General features: G+C 30.7%; 2 protein-coding genes across 2 annotated transcripts; one reads left to right on the forward strand and one right to left on the reverse strand.

The window, feature by feature from the left end:
• Positions 1–9,016: 9,016 nt before the first annotated feature.
• LOC122604785 (fasciclin-like arabinogalactan protein 12) lies at positions 9,017–9,739 on the forward strand. The gene has a single exon (XM_043777652.1). The coding sequence runs from the start codon at positions 9,017–9,019 to the stop codon at positions 9,737–9,739; it is 723 nt and encodes a 240-aa protein (XP_043633587.1).
• Positions 9,740–11,614: 1,875 nt separating this feature from the next.
• Positions 11,615–14,024, reverse strand: LOC122602529 (zinc finger protein BALDIBIS-like). The gene is made up of 3 exons (XM_043775134.1): positions 13,732–14,024; positions 13,202–13,601; positions 11,615–12,900 (listed from the first exon to the last, which is right to left on the reverse strand). The coding sequence occupies exons 1-3, from the start codon at positions 13,886–13,888 to the stop codon at positions 12,003–12,005; spliced, it is 1,455 nt and encodes a 484-aa protein (XP_043631069.1). The 5' UTR covers positions 13,889–14,024; the 3' UTR covers positions 11,615–12,002.
• Positions 14,025–14,634: the final 610 nt, after the last annotated feature.

Below are 14,634 nucleotides of genomic sequence, written 5' to 3' on the forward strand. Positions count from 1 at the left end.
TTAGAATTCTATGTAATGCTCCTTTTGATTATTTAGATCTTTGAAATGAAACTTAAAGACTCGTTAGAATTCTATGTAATGTGGTATCACATGTTTTATAAATTTGCTACTGCGGAGTATTTAGTGATCATGATAAATTTGTATTTGAACAAGCATACGATCAAAGGCGGGAATATTAATTTTAGCATATTAATATAAATTTGCTACTGCGTAGTTTGTATAAGCTTAGTATATTATGCCTTTAATATTAATTTTAGCTTCACCAATAAATTAATGCAAGAATTTATGTTTGAATATTAAACATTTCAACTGATGAATTAAATGGTACATAAATTAATGTTAGATATAATGTTAAAATTAATGATAAGAAATACTAACCATGAATAGAAAACTAAACCATTGCTTTGGGGGCAATGTTTAGTAAATCCTTATAAAAATTATACACTTGCAATAGGCGGGAAGCAGGGTGGAAAGAGCGGTGTCCGAGTTGCTCACCACCTTTTATTGATTTTTTTTTCTTTTGTCTTTTCTTGTTTTTTGTCTTTAATTGAGTGGGGAGGGTGGTAAGGGAAAAGGCGGGGAAGAGTAAAAAAAGTGGGGAGAGATGGGGAGGTACTCCCTCCACCTTAATTGGATATATTCCCAGATATGCATTTTACGCTATAAAAAATTTAATTGGCTAATGTCATGACGTGTTTCACGCTACATCGATCGTCTACTTTTAAATGTTATATATCTTCAATCTTAATCTTATCTTAATATATACTAAAAGACAACTGACCTAATCTCAATTGATCAACCACAACCTTCAATTTATCAAAATTAATTAAACCAACACATGTCTAAATTAATTTACACATTTTGATTTTTCATCACCAATTTATATTTTAACTCAATTTAAAGATAACTAATATTTTAATCATAATATATATTTAATAACAAAATATAGTTAAAAGTTAAAGCTGTTACAACATTTAGATTGATACAAATTAATATTTATATCAATATTTAATTTTGTAGTCTTAATTGTAATCAAACTAATTGTAATATTGTTGTTATTAGTAATTGTAATGAGATTATAATTAGGATACTCACTGTTTTTATTAATAAATGGAATCAAACTATATTTTGAGTATAGATTTTTCTTATATAAATTGAACCCTACAAATAAAATCACAACACACGAAATTATTAAAAATCCCACGAGTCACGAACCAGCTGCTACTTTGGTTGTTCTTAACAACCATGGGTAATAAAAATAAGATTATTTTTATTGATAACTAATATTTTAATCATAATATATATTTAAAAACAAAATATAGTTAAAAGTTAAAGCTGTTACAACATTTAGATTGATACAAATTAATATTTATATCAATATTTAATTTTGTAGTCTTAATTGTAATCAAACTAATTGTAATATTGTTGTTATTAGTGATTGTAATGAGACTATAATTAGGATACTCACTGTTTTTATTAATAAATGGAATCAAACTATATTTTGAGTATAGATTCTTCTTATATAAATTGAACCCTACAAATAAAATCACAACACACGAAATCATTGAAAACCCCACGAGTCACGAACCAGCTGCTACTTTGGTTGTTCTTAACAACCATGGGTAATAAAAATAAGATTATTTAGCATTCAGTATTACATCTCAATATCTGAATCAAGTATATTTTTACATTTAACGTATATGTATTTTTTTTTCCATATATTAATTATTATATTGATAATGTTGTAAAGCACGTATATTTGGCATGGGTCTAAATTATAGTTTTGGATTGGAACTAAATACACATTTAAAACTTGATACATTCAATATAGTTTTAAAAATTTTACATTTTTACTGTGACTACTTTTAGTTTAATATATTTTTATATACATAAAAACATGATAAACTTCTATAATATGTTAACTCTAATTAAAACCGTGAATTTATAATAAGATTAAATTAAATGATTTATGTACAATAGATGAGCCTCACATAAAATGTTATTCCCCATAGTATTGGTATATTTTGAAAACTACCTTGCATGGTTTTTAAGATAAGCATATGAAAAAACGAACAAAAGATGTACACACATATGTGCATTATTTGAATAGCTTCACGTTAAAGCTTCAATATTCTCTCACTTGTCAATTGTCACCCTCTTTAAACCACGTACGAGTGAGTTATAGTTGAACCTATATCTTGACAAAAACGCGTACGACCTCGATCAGATGCTTTCTTGGCATTAGTTATTGTCCACCCCACTAAAATAACAGGCTCACACAATGAGGTATCGTTGGAAGCCCAGTTGTGAACCTAAAGCCTGTAATCTTGACAAATTCACTCCATATTATTATAATAAGTATATATATAAATGTAATGTAATAGATGAAAAGATCAAATATCAATTCCGAAAAAAACATTTTAAAGATGTTTTAATGCTAATTAACTCATTGGAAATGCATCGACTACTATTTACAAGTTACATAAAAATTATGAGTGGGGTTGTGCAAAATTTCCCAACTACCGATCCCACTAGCGAAAAATAATAACGAATTACAAATGAGATCAAGATCGGGATTGATATCTATTTTTAGTTCCGGGATATGTACCGGAAAAATATTGGGAATACTAGTATGGTATCGTACTATCGATATTGGTCAAATTCATATGAGGTCCATATAAGTATAATATTTTGATGACTTTTAGGACAAATGTCATCAATACTAGGACACATTACAAATAATATTATATTTATTCACACTTTTAGTTATCATAAATAAATTAAAAAATTTGTCACGTTTTTATGTGTGTAAAAATTGTAGATATAAAAATGTGTAAAAATTTATTCACACTAAATGTTGTGGTTTTTTAAAAGTTCACACTTTTTAGTATAGACTTTCATAATTAATTTGTAACACCTCATTTGTCCACACTAAAAATGTAAACTTTTAGTTCTACACTTTTTAGTGTGGATAAATTTCTATACACTTTTAGTTCTATATATTATTACACACATAAAAGCGTGACAAAAATTTTAATTTTTTCACACTAACTAAAGGTGTGGACAAATGCAACATTATTTGTAGTGACATAACAATACCAGTCTTACGTACCGTCTTAAAATCTGAGAGAATTAAAACGCGTATGCATTTAATATAAAGTTTTAAGTATAAATGCATACAATTGGAAAACACGTAATGATATTAAAGATTGATATAATTTACAATCGATATAATTTTTTCCCAACCATTATCAAATGGTGTAGTGGGAAAAAGTCTCGTTTCTTCATAAAAAAAATCCTAAGTTAAAATCTTACATTAGACATATTTGGGATATCTATGTATTTAATTTCTATTCTATGGTTAAGATATCTTAAGTAAGTTTTTTCGTCTAGATGATAAGAATCTCAACGTATGTTGCACCTATGATATTCGCGAGTAGTACTAACTTTTTTTTATAAAAATAAAAAAAAATCTTTTTTTCTATGACTATGTTTGGCACAAGCTTTTCAAGAGTTTTAATTTTCTATTTTAAACTAAATACTCCTAAAGTGTTAAAAGTTTTGTTCGGATGCAACTAGCTTTAGCTTTTATTTGAAAAGAAAATCTCCAAAATGAAACGCTCACGAGCTTTACCTTTTCGATGTAGCTTTTATTCTTTAAAAGTTACATAAATACCTCTTGAAATTGAAGTTGCAGCTACAGCTATTATACCAAACACTTTTAAAAAATAAAAGCTCCAGCTAACAGCTTTGTTTAAAAGTTACAGCTCCAACTACAAGATACAACTAATTTTGCCACACCCCATATATTATCAAGCAAAGTGTTTCAAAAACTTGCAACTTAAATTTACTTTTTTATATCTGATGTTATAATAGGACAGACTCGGTACACCATTTGATTTATGTTATACACCAACGTAGGATACTACACATTTAACTAGGTCAATACGTTAGAGTTTCATGGCTGTTGTAATCTTTTTTATAGACCATAGTAGTAACTCAGTGTGACTTGTGAGTAACAATTTTTGCGTAAAAAACTCTTTTATATATATAAAAATGAAATTGATACTTTCATCAAGAGTACTTGGGCCCGGGAGGTGTTATTCACTTATTTAGTTATTTGTGCTATTGACTTCTAATAAGGTCCTTTTCAGAATATGTATAAGGCCCTCCACACAATTACTAAAAGCATAAATTTGGAGTATAATAAAGGTAAATTATTTAAAGATTGTTTGGAAATTCCATCCTTTTAATTAACTTCCAAACAAGTTTGGTTATGATTTTGGATTCCGCTAGAATGTTTAATATCCACAAACTAAAGAGTTATTAGACCAATCCATTAGTTAGGATATCACAGTAGACACTTTATTTAACTATTAAGAATTTAGTATTTCGATCGATACAAAATAAATATATTTTTAAACCAAAGAAATACGTCCATGAAAAGCTGGAAGCAAGCCAGCCACCGTATAGTCCACACTCCACACGAATGCATGCTAGCATAGTAGGATGGACTAAACATTTTGGGCTTATGAGGATCATTTCCACAAATTAAAGCCCATATGTTAAATTATAAAAATGAGCCCACTTTTCGTCAATGATTTTTTTTTTTTTTTTTATAGAAAATCAAAAGCTTACATCCATAATCTATCTACCAATAAACTAAAACAGAATTGACATATTCTTGAAACGACACGTGGCGTAATCCTTGATCGACACATGTCCTTTTAATTAATTTATTTTGTTAAATTAGTTTTTTAGTTGTATATAAATTCAAATTAGTTTTTTTAGTTGTATATAAGTTCAATTTCCCTATTAGATTTAAAATTATACTCTACTCTTGGTTTTATTAATACAAAATACATTATAACCTTATTTGATTAATCGTTTTCTCATTAATAAATTGTCTCTTTTTATTTGTCAATTCTTCAACTCCTATTACTTATAATAATAATAATAATAATAATAATAATAATAAGTTATTAACATGAAGACTTCAAAAATCAAGTTTACGATCCGAAATCATAAGACTATTTGCCATCATCTACTATGCTTACAAGTTCCGATTTTGATGGTGCTTTTAAAAATTTAAGGTTAATTCAAAATTCTAACTAAACATATATTATATTTATCATTAATGTATATTATAATTTAGCTTTGATCATCAATTACCTTAACCACAATTTATTTCATACTTATGAATCATGTATGAGACATATTCTAAATTCTTTATGATACATCTTTATAGCTACCGTACATTGTACGGGTATTATAACTAGTAATATAAAAAAGGAGGTTGAGGGTACATTTGACACCCCTAATCCCCCTCCTTGAGTCTAATTCTCCCTCCTTATTAATTCTCTAATTTTTTAATATTTATTTAATATTTAGGCCGACCTTTTATATCCCAAAAATTATTATTATATAATTCTTATCTATTATCTATATCTATATATATACAACATAGAAAAAACCATCACATATTCTACATAAAAAAAACAAACGTACGACAACCAAAAAAAAAAAAAACTACATCGACTACAAGATGATTTTTCTTTTTATATGTTTTACTAATAATCATAATTAATCATTATTACTTAACATTAATTCTTATGTTATTGTTATTATTTTATTTTTTAATTTAGTTTGTTGTCTATTATAAATTCGTTATGGCTTCTTCTTAAACAACAAAAAATAAGACAACATTAGTTCATCTTGAAGATCTTAAGCCAACACATGTTAACCATCATCTACGACTCCGTGTTGTGCATGTATGAACTGTTTCGGAGTGGAACAACCCAAAGAAAATCAAAACGTTTGGGATGGTTTTTGTTGATGAATTGATATGTATTTTTCAAATTATATAGTTTACACTTTTAGAGTATAAGAAACTGTAAATTTTTTATTTAACTAAAGTTGAAAAAAAAGGGTAAACTGGACTCAATATTTATATGGATTCAATTTTCGTATGTTTTTTCTTTAGCTTTTGTATTTTAAAATATAGGAAACTGTAAATGTTTTATTTAACTAGACTTGAAAAAAAAGGTAAACTAGACTCAATATTTATAAACATATTTAATATACTACGAATTATAAACATATTTAATATACTGTGACGATTTTAACTTCACATAAGTCATTTACTCCATATAGTTCATGCTACGAAATCTTTATTTTTGAATACATGTTTTCAATTAGTTTATTTCCGTTCTAATTATAAACATGTTTTCTGATATTTTAACTTTTTGCCTTAATTTTATCGTTTTATGTTTTATGTTTTGTTATTTTAATTTTATTCTGTATCTATTTAATATACTTGAATTCTATTTTTTTAGCTTTGATTGATAAATTTTGAGACTACATGTCTATCGGACGGGTTTGAGCACTAGTAATGTAATATATACAATTTTTTAATAAAGGCATAATACACTCCAGGGTTAATAACGGAAAAAACAACCAAACTGCTACAACCTCCTTCTGTGTAGTCAATTGCATCAGTGGCGAAACCAGGTTTTTAGGTCAGGGTGTGCCAAATTATCAATCAAACACAAACAAATGCCAACAAGGTCGGTCCTGAAAACCCACATGCCTTGGGCGAGATGGTCAAAAATATATTTATATCAAACGGTTTAATTAACGATATGGTATTCATAAGAATTTGAAACCGGGTAAAAAACAAAAACACTATAAGAATTCATTAACTTTAAATGTAATAATATCGACATATTTCAAAGATCACCAATTAAAAAGCTTAATAAAGTAAACCTTGAAAGCTCTATTTAATTCTAAATTGTAAATAGTTTCATTAAAAGTTAAATGACCTGTAACTAAGTATTAAACGCTTAAAAGATACGTAGTAAATTGATTTGCATAAACAAAATAGATTTTTGATTACCCAAAAAAAATATAAAAAAAATACTGAACCATGTCAACAAAAAGTTATAAGAGCAATGGTAATTCAAATCATATTTGTGTAAGGATTAAATATACATCATTACATCAACGCAGTTTATGATTCAAAATGAATATGGTTATAAAAGTGCTTTTCGTAAAACTTACCAAGATTTCATTTAGAAGTCACAATAGCTAATCGATTACTATTATTAGTGCTTTTGTGCTTGACATAGTTACTTTTTAGTTTTTACCTTTTTCTCCTTTAAGAGTTTTGTTAATCAGGTTGGGTCATAGTCATTTCCCATTTACTACATAGATACATTTAAAAAGTAAAACACACTGGTACGAAGATTTTCAGGGTGGGCCTTGGCCCATCTAATTCTCAACGTGGCTCCGCCACTGAATTGCATGGATGATATTCCTCTTTTTAATTTTTTTCTTTTTTCCTAAACAAAATGGTTGATTCAAATAAACTTTAGTGATTGAGCGTACTTCATTGAAGAAAATGTTAAACTAGTTGACTCGATTGGTTTGTTGGTACAAATTCGTCCCAATCCCTGGTAATCTAGCTTTTTTTTCCCCTCAGTCTCTTACCTCATTTAATTAATTTTTTTCCCCACGAGCCTTCATAACTGTTAAAAGGTTCACGTCAAAGATCAAATTTGTGATTTCTATTTTAGAACTTACAAATGCACATTTTTTTTTTTAAAGGTGTGGATCATTTGCTCGCAACAAGGGATGTAACTTATAAAACTCTGACCAGAACTCAAACCTGCTTCACTGTAGGACTTTATTATCAAAATTCTTTCAAATGTCTTTCCCATGTCTCGAGACCTACAGTATGTACAGTTAATGCTCAATCACTGAATTATAATGAAAAGTACACTTACAAACGGATCTTCATCCTAGTTAAGAGTATTTTCAGTCGTCCAAGTTTTTTTTTTTTTGTTTAATTAAAACTATCCTAAAAAGAAAGCATTAGCAATTTATTTCTAATATTTTAATTTTATTTTATTATAGTATGTGACCCCACTTTGATAACTTATTTGTTTCATGCCTTTCTAAGTAAATTTAGATACCCGACCCTATCTCCCTTTCTTTCTTCTTCTATTTTTTATTTTTATTTATTTATTATTATTATTATTATTATTATTATTTTTATTTTTATTTTTATTTTTATTTTTACTTTTTCTTCTACTCATCATTTAAGTAATTGTGTGTTTAATTCCAATTCAAACTACAACAAAGCATAACTAAATTTCATCTAAAATAAACACTATTCATAACTTTTGTATTATACTTATCAATTATCATCATAAATAATTTTCTAAAACAAACAAATAAATAGTTGATTCTTAATTAAATTGATGTTACATCATTTTGAGCTTTGATTAACATAGAGAGATTACCAACTTGCATTATATTTAAACATTTTTTTAACATTAAACTTTTATTAATATTCAAAAGGTTTATAAGAGTAAGCAACTTCACTACTTGTACTTCCTATTTAGCTCAAGTGGTTAAGCATCTGCCTTATAAGCAGGAGGTCTTTGGTTCAACACTTGGGAAGTACATAGGAAGTCTTTCTATGAAGGCTTGACTTGGGTATACCCAGGTTCAAGTCTGGGAAGCAGGGTTTACCCCTATTGATCGTCGTGCCTTCGGGTGGATTAGTAGGGGGTTTTCCCACCATTGGGTATTTGAAATAGACATTTTTACTTTGTGGGAGTTCTCTAGCGCGAACCCGATTAAGACAGCGTATGTTAGACCTCCCACTGTCGAATCACGACATGAAGTTCTCAAGCGAATTTCAACTTAAAAAAAAATAAAAAATAAAAAAATTCACTACTTTAACTATCATTATGATATGAATTAAGTTCCATTTTTTAATTTTATTTTACCAATATGAATAGAAGTATGAAATTACAACTTGAACTAAAAATCACAACCTATCACCAACTCAAACTTTTAGAAATCTTCAACTATGTATAATAGACCCATTTCACCAATATTTACTCCACCCCTCACCATAAAAACCCTTGACCCATTTCAACACACATCTCACTCCTAATCCACTATTCTCAATCCTTCCCTTATTTTTCTTCCCAAAATAAGAAACAAAATGGCATTACAATTCTTGCTACTACTAATCCTATGCACCATCACCACCACCCTAGCCCAGTCAGCACCGGCACCGGCACCGCCCGGTCCCACCAACATTACCAAAATCTTGGAAAAAGCTAGCCAATTTACCACCCTCATCCACCTTTTTGCCATAACTGATGTAGGTGATCAAATCAACACACAACTAAACAACTCCAAACAAGGCATGACCGTATTTGCCCCTATAGACAATGCTTTCACAAGCCTCGCGGCGGGCACATTAAACTCATTGTCTGAGCAAGAAAAGGACGAACTAATCCAGTTCCACGTCCTCCCCACATTCATTTCCACGTCACAGTTTCAAACCTTAAGCAACCCGTTGCGAACACAAGCAGGGGATAGTGCTTTCTATAACTTCCCTTTGAATATAACTACTTCCGGAAACAGTGTGAATCTGACCACTGGTGTTGTTAACGCGACCGTAGCCAATACAATCTATACAGATGGTTCACTTGCTGTGTATCAAGTGGACAAAGTGCTTTTGCCCATGAAGTTGTTTGGCCCGGTACCTCCAGCAACCGCCCCTGCACCTCAACCCGAAAAGACTAACCCAACGAAAAATGGGGATGATGAAACTCCAGCCACCAGCCTCCACTCTTCGGGTGCACGTGATTTGGGTTGTGACTTGCATTGCTTGATGATGGGTTTGATTGCTTTCATGGCAATGTATAATTACTTGTAACAATTGGCACATTATTTTGCATGTGTCTTTTTTTTTTTTTGAGTGATTGAGAATTGTGATAGTTAGTATTATTGTGTGGTGCGTGATTTTGTTAACTCGATGTGAACTTTGTAACCTACTGTGTGTTCATTTTGGCACCCGACTCTGTTTTTAAAAATATGTGCAACTAATATTAAAAGGAAAATGCGATCTTCAGCTTATTTTTGTAAGGGATTTAATATCTTAATGTACTCTCTACATTGTATATTGATTCAACTCTTTGGGTTAAACCCCAGTGGCCAGGGGTGTCGGGGGAGTTTTACTCCACGGTCTTGAGTTCGAGCCTTGGTAGGTTCTCCTCGATGGTATTTTCCAATAAAGGAGGTGGCATGGTGAGAAAGACTATTTAAGATCCGCTTAGTGCATGACCCTTTCGTTGTACGATTAGCACACATCATACGCATCTAGGGTAAAATTCACTTGTAAAAAAAGGAAAAAAAAAAAGAAAAGAAAAGGAGTTCAAAAAGAAGTACATAAATTCTAGTTAAACTTCACTAGTTAGTCACTAAACACTAATATAAGGACATAATCGATAACCCTAGTTAGTGTATTTCTAACTTAACCAAGCCATAATGCAATATTTATACGTCCGAATAATGAACTTTTTTAATTAGTGCATGGCTACCAGCCTACCAGAAACAAATTTTGAAAAACAACAAAATGTTCACACATTGGCTCACCCATTACTAACAAACTTTTAAAAACAAAAAAAATTAAAAATGTACTAAAGTCCAGCCCAGCCCAACCATTACTATTAATTGTTAAATTAAAGACTGTTTACAAACCCATTCGACCGGCCCATGAGACACTCACAATCAAGTCAATTCATGCTGACTCAGTCACTACTGTGATATTCCCTATTTGGTCCCAACTCTCTCCCAACAACTAAATATCTTATTTTGCAGCAAATAATAGTCAAATATACTCTTTTAATTCTTAAGACTATCTTTGAGGGTATTTTTAAATGCTCTTAGTTGTACATGAATATTCTTTGTTATTGAATTTTAAAACTAAAGTTTTTTGGGTGTATGTCTTTACATAAAGGTATACCCTTAGGGTATCTCCAGTATTGTTTTTTTGTTTGTATATATATAAATGTAAGAATATATATCGATGTTTGTATGGTTAATTAGAGGTAAACTAAACGATTTTAAAGATGTGCAATGATTTTAAAGATTTATAAAGATATGATGTGATAGCTCAATATGTTTAATGACGTACTTAATATTGGAGATAGACTAAGAAGATATATAGAACATTTATTTGACTACGTATATATAGCCGCTTACATTGACTTTTAGTGCTTTTCAGTTTTTGTCAATATTGTTTTGATAAACGTTAATTAAAAAAATGGTCGAGAAAATAGAATTTCAGTTTTTATTTTATACATATAATAATGTAATAGCGCTAACTAACATTCTATTCTAGCTATAAGAATAAGACTAGCTATGTTTGTGATGTTAGTTGACAATTAATTAAGTACTACTGGAATCATATACAGTTATGCGTCCAAAGAAGAAGAAAAACAAAATACGGAACATGTAAAACTAGCAAGTGTGTCTAAGCTTCTTTTTTTTTATACCAGTAAATAGTAGTACTGGTTGATAATTACTCCGTATTATTTTTTAAGTTAGTAATTAAATGTTAATGATATGATTTCAATATCGGACTTCTAGAAAGGTAAAACTTTCCACTTTCTTTTTACGTACACCGCTAGATTAAAAGCTCATTGGCTAGCTTTTGTATATTTTAAGATTTTCATTACACGTACGTACCGCCTACTAATGTTTTAAAACCAAAATTTGTCTCAAGATACATTAATTGTCAACAAACACATTTCGCTAAGAATCACTCATGTAAATCATAAAGATGTCGATTTTACAAAAGGTCCTATATATATGATGAGCTAGCTAGCTAGCCTTACGGCCACCACACTAGCTACTTACCACGTACCCGTAACAGATGAATTGTTCCCAATCGTACGAGAACTTTTAAACTAGACTGGACCAAACCAAATTAGATCAGACCGAGCCGGACCAGCCTGATTGGTCATGTTCCCCTGACCCAATTACACCTAGCTAGCTAGGAGGACTAATTAATGAATATATATGACAAGGGTCACTTTTATCATATATATCATCATCCCAAATACATGCATATATATTCTATAGACACGAGTACTAAATGAGCCAAATTAATTAAGCACATGTTCTAGCTAGCTCGATCATTGACTTCCTGTGAATCCAATGCTTGAATCGTTCATCGAACAAGTGAAGCTGTTTAACTCTTGTTGCAAACTGAACGTTCTTGGCTGATCGTTCCCCAATTTTACACCAAGAAAATCTCTTGTCAAACTACCATCACCAGAGTCAATGCCGCTTGATGTCTTTTGCTTCAACTCCGCCATCATCATCATCATTAGTCCATCTGCGCCGTGCATCATCTGATCACCACTTAAGTTCTCACATTGGCTCAAAGAAGAAGAACCAAACCCGGACATCTCATGACTTTTGTTCATGAGCTGAAACCCGCTTGAGCAGGTACTTGTCGTGGACCCAATTTGAGACGCCTTTTGTAAGAGGGCAGTGGCGGACAAAAGAGTTGGAGGAGGCTGTGCGTTAGGACAACCACCATAATCATTATACATTGGGCTCAAGTCCATTTCCTCTTGGTCGTTGTTATCTTGTTCCTCTTTTAAGGGCATTTCTGTATAATTTCCAATTGCTCCTTGGTTTCTACTCAGCCATTGCATCATTTCTGATGATAAGATTCCACCATTATTGTTGTTATTCAAACTTGTTGACCCCAAAAATGATGAGCTATTTGTCGAATTTGTAAGAGGAATATTATTATTAATGTTGTAATCATGGTTGTGTAACCAAGTTGGTAACCTTGGTTTCAACCCATTTCCATCTGGACCTCTTTCTAGCCCACTCACACCACCAAACATAACCGGAAACTGTGGATTCGTTATCCGGTTTATTCCAGTACCATTCATCATCATTAGCTCATTATGGAAATTGAGACTTGAGGTGTTTTGAAAGACTGGATATGAAGCCATTCTTGAATTTTCTTCCGATATAGCATCACAAAATGCTCTATGTGTTATAAAGCTATCTTTCCTGCATGTTCCATAATTATTGAAATTTATCATTCCAATTCATTCATCGTTTATATATATATATATATATGTGTGTGTGTGATAATCATCACTAATAATTAATAGCTAATACTTATGAAATCCGATTTCACAACATTCAGAAAGCTCTGAGCCAGCTTTCTGAATGTTGTGAGTCAATGTCATTCACATGGCCGGATCTCGCAAATATATAATCTCTTAGTCAAGTAATTAAATATCAGCCTAAGCCTAATTAATCAACATATAAATCTAATTAATGATCGATAATCAAAATGCATGTATACCTGGAGAAAAGTGTTCCACAATCACATTTATACTCTCTAGTGCCACAAATCTTGCTATGAGCCTTCCAATCAGACTGAACCGCATACTTCTTCAAGCACTTATCACACTTCCACCTCTTCTCACCGTGTTTCCGGCTAAAATGCTTCTTAACACCCGTAAGATCTCCAAGAGCTCGAGAAGGATCATGATGCACACAAGTTGTTTCAGGACATATGTAAACTTTCTTTCTAACAACTTCATTTTTGTTCCTTTGCTTAAGCTTCCAAGGCAAGTTATGCCCTCTTCTATGAAGCTGCAAATTTTGATCTCTTTGGAAACCCTTGCTACATATCTCACACACGAATCGATTCGTTGCCATCAACGAAGTTGGCGACAACGCTATCACTTCTGCATCTGGATCTATATATATATATAATAAACTCAATTAAATAAAAACACACAGACACACACACATATATATATATATATATATATATATAAAACAAACAACAAATTATTGATATACCATGATCAATATTAATTGATATACCTGGGTTTCCCGGTAGATTGCGCTTTCGTTTAGTCGAATTATTATTATTATTATTATTCTTATTATTATTAGGGTTAGGGTTTGAGATTATTGTTTCATGAGTGAAAGGTGTAAGTGAAGAAGGTTGAGGTGATGAAAAACCATCACAAGACATCATTTCGGATCAACAAATTTTGAGTAATTATATAATAAGGTTATAATTAATTAATTAATCAATCAAAGCTACTAAAAATAGCTAGATATATGCAAAATCAAAGATGGTGATGATGATGATGATGATGATGCTATATATATATATATAGTATAACTTTTATATATATATTTGATGATGATGAGGTAGGATGAGGATGATGTATGAGCATGTGATTCCATATATCAAATGTTCTTCAAAGATGATGACGCAAACCACCAAGAATAACAACCACCTAGCTTGTAAGTGTTCATGTTACTCCTTTTCATTAAACTACACATGGAGATCTTGTTGTTGCTTTGAATCTTGGTCAGAATAATATCATATATGAAGAAATTAAGAGTACACGTTTGAGAAAAAAAAAAAAAAAGAGTAGAGAATATATATATTCAACACACTTAAAAACAAACACACATACACAGTGAGAGGGAAAGAGAGAGAGAATTATGTTTAGGTCACACACGGGTTGTTATGTAAAGTCGGTCAGTCAGAAACTCAAGTGGACCACATACATACCTCTCCCTCTCCCTTTGCATAATTATTGATGCCTTCTCCGTGAGTAACTTTTGACCTTTACTGCCAACTTATTCTTATTCACATTTTCTTTTTTTCTCAATTCCTGCCAAAATTTATTTTTGTTTTACTCGGTCTGATATATATAGAGTATAACTTAACGAGTTTAATGTGTAATACTCGAGTCGAACTACATTTAT

The sequence above is a fragment of the Erigeron canadensis genome, chromosome 6, assembly GCF_010389155.1.
Source record: "Erigeron canadensis isolate Cc75 chromosome 6, C_canadensis_v1, whole genome shotgun sequence".
Taxonomy (NCBI): domain Eukaryota; kingdom Viridiplantae; phylum Streptophyta; class Magnoliopsida; order Asterales; family Asteraceae; genus Erigeron; species Erigeron canadensis.